This window comes from Camponotus floridanus, unplaced genomic scaffold, assembly GCF_003227725.1.
Source record: "Camponotus floridanus strain SB8 unplaced genomic scaffold, Cflo_v7.5 scaffold298, whole genome shotgun sequence".
NCBI lineage: Eukaryota > Metazoa > Arthropoda > Insecta > Hymenoptera > Formicidae > Camponotus > Camponotus floridanus.
In genome coordinates, this window is record NW_020229434.1 from 20430 (window position 1) to 26275 (window position 5846).

At 29.1% G+C, this 5846-nt stretch overlaps 1 protein-coding gene across 1 annotated transcript; it reads left to right on the top strand.

The window, feature by feature from the left end:
* The first annotated feature begins 2319 nt into the window (after positions 1-2319).
* LOC112638377 (insulin-like) lies at positions 2320-4893 on the top strand. Its single transcript, XM_025409960.1, has 3 exons — positions 2320-2479; positions 3805-4012; positions 4325-4893. Exons 2-3 carry the CDS (start codon positions 3805-3807, stop codon positions 4507-4509), a joined length of 393 nt encoding a protein of 130 aa, XP_025265745.1. The 5' UTR covers positions 2320-2479; the 3' UTR covers positions 4510-4893.
* Positions 4894-5846: the final 953 nt, after the last annotated feature.

The window sequence follows — 5846 nt, forward strand, 5'->3', positions numbered from 1 at the left end:
GAGCAATGGCGCCCGCGAACCGCGCGCTTGTGTGTTCTAGTTAGGTAAGTAATATAAAAGTATTTTCGTGCAATAGGCTTAACATTCGTTTCTTTTTCAATGGAACAGCAGTGTTAGCAGACTTTTTTTCCGTAAACAAGATTTTATTCTAAAGAGTTTAATATTATGTAATAAATTTCTGAAAAGAATGTCGAACGTGTCTCATGGGGTTCTTTTTTAGTTCTTAATTGTGGGCATATTTTCTTTTGCTATCGATAAAAAAGTTAAATCGTCAGACGAACAGCTTTCCTTATACAGATTTAATCGCATCGATAAGTCAACTTTCCAAAAATATATTTGAGATAAGAAACTGAATTTATTATGATTATATATTGAATTTATTAAAACTGGATTTATTTCTATTTATTATAACAACGATGCTACCCACATAATAGACATTTATTATCGTATATTATTATAACATATTATCATATAAGTATCATAATCTTATCAAAATAAAATATTCTTCTTTTTTTATTTGTAAGTACCTAATAAAATTATCTCAAAACATTATCTCTCTATTATTGTTATTTTATGTTAATTTTAAAGGTATTTATTTTAATGAGATGACTACCAACGGAATCTCACTTAACTTTACTGTTAGGCGGAAATTATTGAATTTCTTGTACAATCCTGTATCAATATGACACCTATAGTATTAATAAATGAAACAAATCTTCGATTTGATACGCTCTGGACATTTACCCTATCAAGATATTCCTATCTAATGTTTGAGAATTACAGTTTCATCTATTTTCTTCGGGTGCATCATTTCTTGCTGACATCTTCTTAATTCATTTTGCGAAATCTGTTACAGATAAATAATAATAAACCAATTTAATAAATATATAATTTTATGAAAAACATGTATAAAAATATCGAATGCATCAAAACTAATAGTACAATCAAAAAGGATGTAATTCTATATAAAAAATAAGTCGGAAATGCATAATAAATATAGTAAATATAGTAAAATTTTATTATATACAAATTTCTTTTTTAGAAAAACAAATTTGATGTTAAAATAGGTGTGCACATCTTTTCTTTGGTCTTAACGACCTAAATTATATGTTACTTTTACTTATAGTTATATTTCTCTTGTATCAGTTCTGACAGGTTACTTTTGTCGATAATAAAAATTTATCGCGCAATTTAACAGCAAAACAACGCGAATCCATATGCAATCGAAACAATTTAGAGATTTGGGATTTTTCAATTATTTTCTTTCACACATGTATGTACAACTGCGAGAATGGGGAAAATTTTCCTTTGTATGCATTCGCGCTTTGATAGGAAAAGTCGACCATTGGCCGGTATGCACTCGATCGGATATCAGTGCGTATAAGTGTGTTTAGTATCTTTCCGAGTGTTATATTCACGTGTTTATGCATTATTATTTATGGTGTCCGCCGGCAGTACTTTACAGATATTATGAGAAAAGAGAATAATAAGAAAATATTAATAGAAAAGACAAGAATAGAAATGCATCAGTTTTTCGAGAGAAAGTAAACGAGAGAGAGGAAAAAAGATCAAAAGAGAATAGCTCCGCGGTTGAGGAAGAAAAGGGAAAACGTTAAAGATAACCGAGTACTCTTTTCAATTTATAGAATTTTTCGCTATAAAATGCATCTCTTCTTAAGATTGTCGGGGGGATCTATGTAGTTCGGTACTCTACGATCATCGAAGGCGCCAAACGAGAAGCCAATGAACACACGTTATTATCGACACGTATAATTATTGTTTAATCTCAATTTATTTAAGAGAATTTGAAGCAGCGATACAGCCTTATATTTTATTTCATGCGCAAAATTATGCGAATTCAAAGAAATCAATAAATTCCTAAATGATGTAAATTGACAAAATTTTAATATTAAAGAGAAACAAGTGCGAAAAAATAAGTGAGAGAAAAATGCATTAACATAATATATTAAATTTGTGTTCCAAAAAACAATTCATTTCCCGATCTCTTTTTTTCACATTTCATTCACACTTGCGAAAAAACTAATTTTAAACTTATTATTAGCTAGTCTTCTCTTTTTGAAATACCTTACGTAAATGGATTACTGCATTAATAGATTACGAAAAAAAATTTAAGATTAATGAGTTATATCGCGTATGAACTAATTTTCGCCGATAAATTAAACCGATACATTTTTAATTGTTTTGCTCTCACGGCGTATCGACGACGTGCGATCGCGCTTATTATCTTCACAGTAAGATGCCACGAGTTGCCCGCGTTCGCAAAACGTAAACACAATTATTTCCCCCATCCGCGGGTTCATATTTTGAAAGATGTACGACCTTCTTCAGATCGACGAGAACAACTCACCGACGATCACGCAGTTTCTTCCAGACAAAGAATAATTATAGTTGAATTACCGTTCTGAATATTTAAAGAAGATTTCCGGATCAGAGTGCAAAATCTTTAGAAACTCTCAAGGTATGTAAAAGAAATCTTAAAGCAGATATTAGAAATAACGTTCAGAAATTGCCTCATCAACTTTAAAGACAGAATGTTAATTTAGTTTGGAATTTCATTTCAGTATATATATTTAGAGTTTTATGATAAATCGTGAATATAATTAAAGTTTGATCTATCGGAGCAATAATGCTACGAATTGTAAATGTGCGCGTTTTCAGTCGTACTAATCGCGAGGAAAAGATAATTAATATTAGACATAATTCGACATCAATATGCGTCATTTCTTTCAGTTATAGCTTAGTTGAACGCTAATTTCTATCGCTAATTTCGATGCGCCGGAAATAGAAGTGGTTTGTCCTATATTAATTAGCGTTACGCGTGTTCAAAGGAGCAAGCCAATGTGTCTACTGCGGTAATGACCCGGACACGTCTAATGAAACGTTGCTTGCGAATCGATCCCGAATAAATTCCCTCATCAACCTTGAAACATCAAAATAAAAGTGTATTTATGTAAATTGTAGCCTAAAACGATGTAGTTAAAATTAAAAAGTATACCGATATGCAAATTGATATTATATCGAAAGTACATTTAAATTCGATCTTTATTGATATAATGAAAATATTGAGGCACTGAGATAATTATCGCTATTTAGTTGTAAGCTATTGAAAATGAAATTTTGCTTTTTATAAAACAAGCTTCGATATTTGTATAAAGTATATATATATATAAAATTATTCGTTCATTAATTCTAAAGACATTTTAATAGATATTTAATTTTTAAAGCTCAGTTATTAATCTTTCTCAATATCTTTACTAAAAACAAGACTTTATACTTTCAAATCTAACGGAAATACATGCGTACATGTATGTGTATATTTTCGTACAAACTATGAACAATACACGGTATCATTATTGGAAGGTCACATCCTTGAAAAGTCGCGAAATAAATATCGTTAATTCTAACTGAAATATATGAGAATATAATTTTGAATTATTAGATTCGTATTTATTTATATTTTTATATACAGGCCTGTGCATTGTATAAAATATTTTTATTTCTTTTTATTTCTTTAACATACAATCTGCATATAATTATCTGTTTGTCCGAGATAGTGTTTTTGCTGTTCTACTTTTAATTAACACATGCTCATTTATGTTTTATATTCTCTAATTATTTTTCTATTCTTATTTATCTTTCTATCTCCGAAAAAGCTTATTTCCTCTGATATAAATATAATAAATATTTCTCTGATAAATAATATATAATATATTCCTTCCTTTCGGTTTTTAATCTAGTCTCGTGTATGTGTTCGCGTAATTAAATGACAACGGATACTTTCAGATGTCCACGAGCCAATTGAACGTGATTGTCAGCCTAATAATCCCCCTAATGTTGTTTGTACTGGAGGCCAACGCACAACAACCACGACGTTATTGTGGGAAAGAACTCTCGGATGCACTGAATCTAGTCTGTGGTGGGGTTTTTAATACTCCTAAGCCTTATAATAGAGATTATCAGAGCAACGATCCAAATAATAGTTTAGTTCAAGGTAAGCATAAAAGCTAATCAATACGGAAGATATTATTTTTTGGCTTATATACACGAATCCAAACGCCAAAATAGGATAGATAATATATCGGTAATGGATTAATGAGCAAAATTGCCTATTTCTGTAACAATGTTAAATAATATATTTGTTTCCTAAATGTATGCAATGTTTTCTTTTCAGATTTTAATATTTGTAATTATAATTGAAGATGATAGTTTAACCAGCATGATTCATTTATAAATTATTTAATGTACCTCTTATTGTCTGCCAATCTTTTTATTTGTACAGATTGCTACAAAAGTTTTTTTTCAGAAAAAGAGGCCGTTTGTGACCCCTCTCGGAATATGAGTGAGAAAACGTGCTATCAACAAGAAAGAGGATATCAAGACACCAAAAAAAGCAAAGTCGCCAAGAAAGTAGGCGTCGCCGATGAATGCTGCAGTAATAAATGCACATTACAGAACCTGTCCATGTATTGCGCGGAAAGGACTACATAACTGTAGTCCTTAAGCACTTGTCCGGAAATCAGTAATTCTTCGAACTTTGCTTTACCCCTCGATCATCATGCAGCCGAATAAACCCAGACATAAGTGCATATATCCATATACTCATGCACACATACATTACATATTGTATAATATACGTTCGGAAAGTTTACTAGTTGCATCATGACTCATGCTGGGGACTGATAATAACGTTATAATTATGTATTATATTTACGTAATTTTTTGCGAAGAAACTGATTCTCTTGACGTATGATCGTATGCGTGATTCTTTTGTTCGCGATCTCCTTCCGAAAGACCAAAAGGCAGCCAAGAGAAGGCAAAACTTAAAAAAATGTAAGAAATGTAATCTTAAAAAAATGAGATATAAAAACATCAGAATTCTTATGCTCTTCAAATTAATCGTTATAATATTGTTTAATATTAATTATAATAATATTTAAATAAGTATTATTATATTTCTCGAAAATTAAAAATGACTTTTTTGTGAGAATACTTTTATATATTGTAATAATGTGACAATCTATTAGGTAGATAAATTGTTATAAAATAATAATTAATAGATATTAATTATTATAAAATAATAATTAATATAAATATTGATTAATATAAAATAATTTAAAAATAAAATCTATTTAATCCGATTTAAGTTTTTTTCGGTTTTTAACTTTCGATATTTATTTAAATATTTTAAAAATTCGAATATGTTTTGAACAATTCTTTCTTCTCTTACTCTGCCTTTTATATCATCATAAATCAATTAAAATTTTTGAAATTTCGGACAATGTATTAGCATTATACGCGGAAAGCAACATTTCAATCAAAATTGTTTTACTTGAATTGTTAATAATTTAATAAATTGATGGTATAATAACTTGAACCACACAGATATTGTTACAAATTTCATTTTCTTTCTGTAAATATAATCCTTTCGTTATTAATGTGTGCAGTTATCAAGTGCTCTGGATTATGATTTCTAAATAAACTATAATTCTAAATACACAATCGAGAATGTGTGAAAGGAAAGATTAACGATTTCTCGAAAAAACATGAAATTGCAGTCAAATTAAATATTTATATAGCTTATAATTGTATGTGACATTTATCGTACTTTTTATGATCATCAGAAGTATTCAAACTACATTTTGTGGATCAGTCTATGAAAGTTAAATTGGAATAAAGAATCAACATTTAAAAAAAGAGAGAAACCAATCACGAATTTATAGTATGTCATATATATATATATATATATATATATATATATATATATATATCGGAATCTATGTTAAATTTGATCCATTGATATCGAATATCAGCATGTTGCCTCAAGA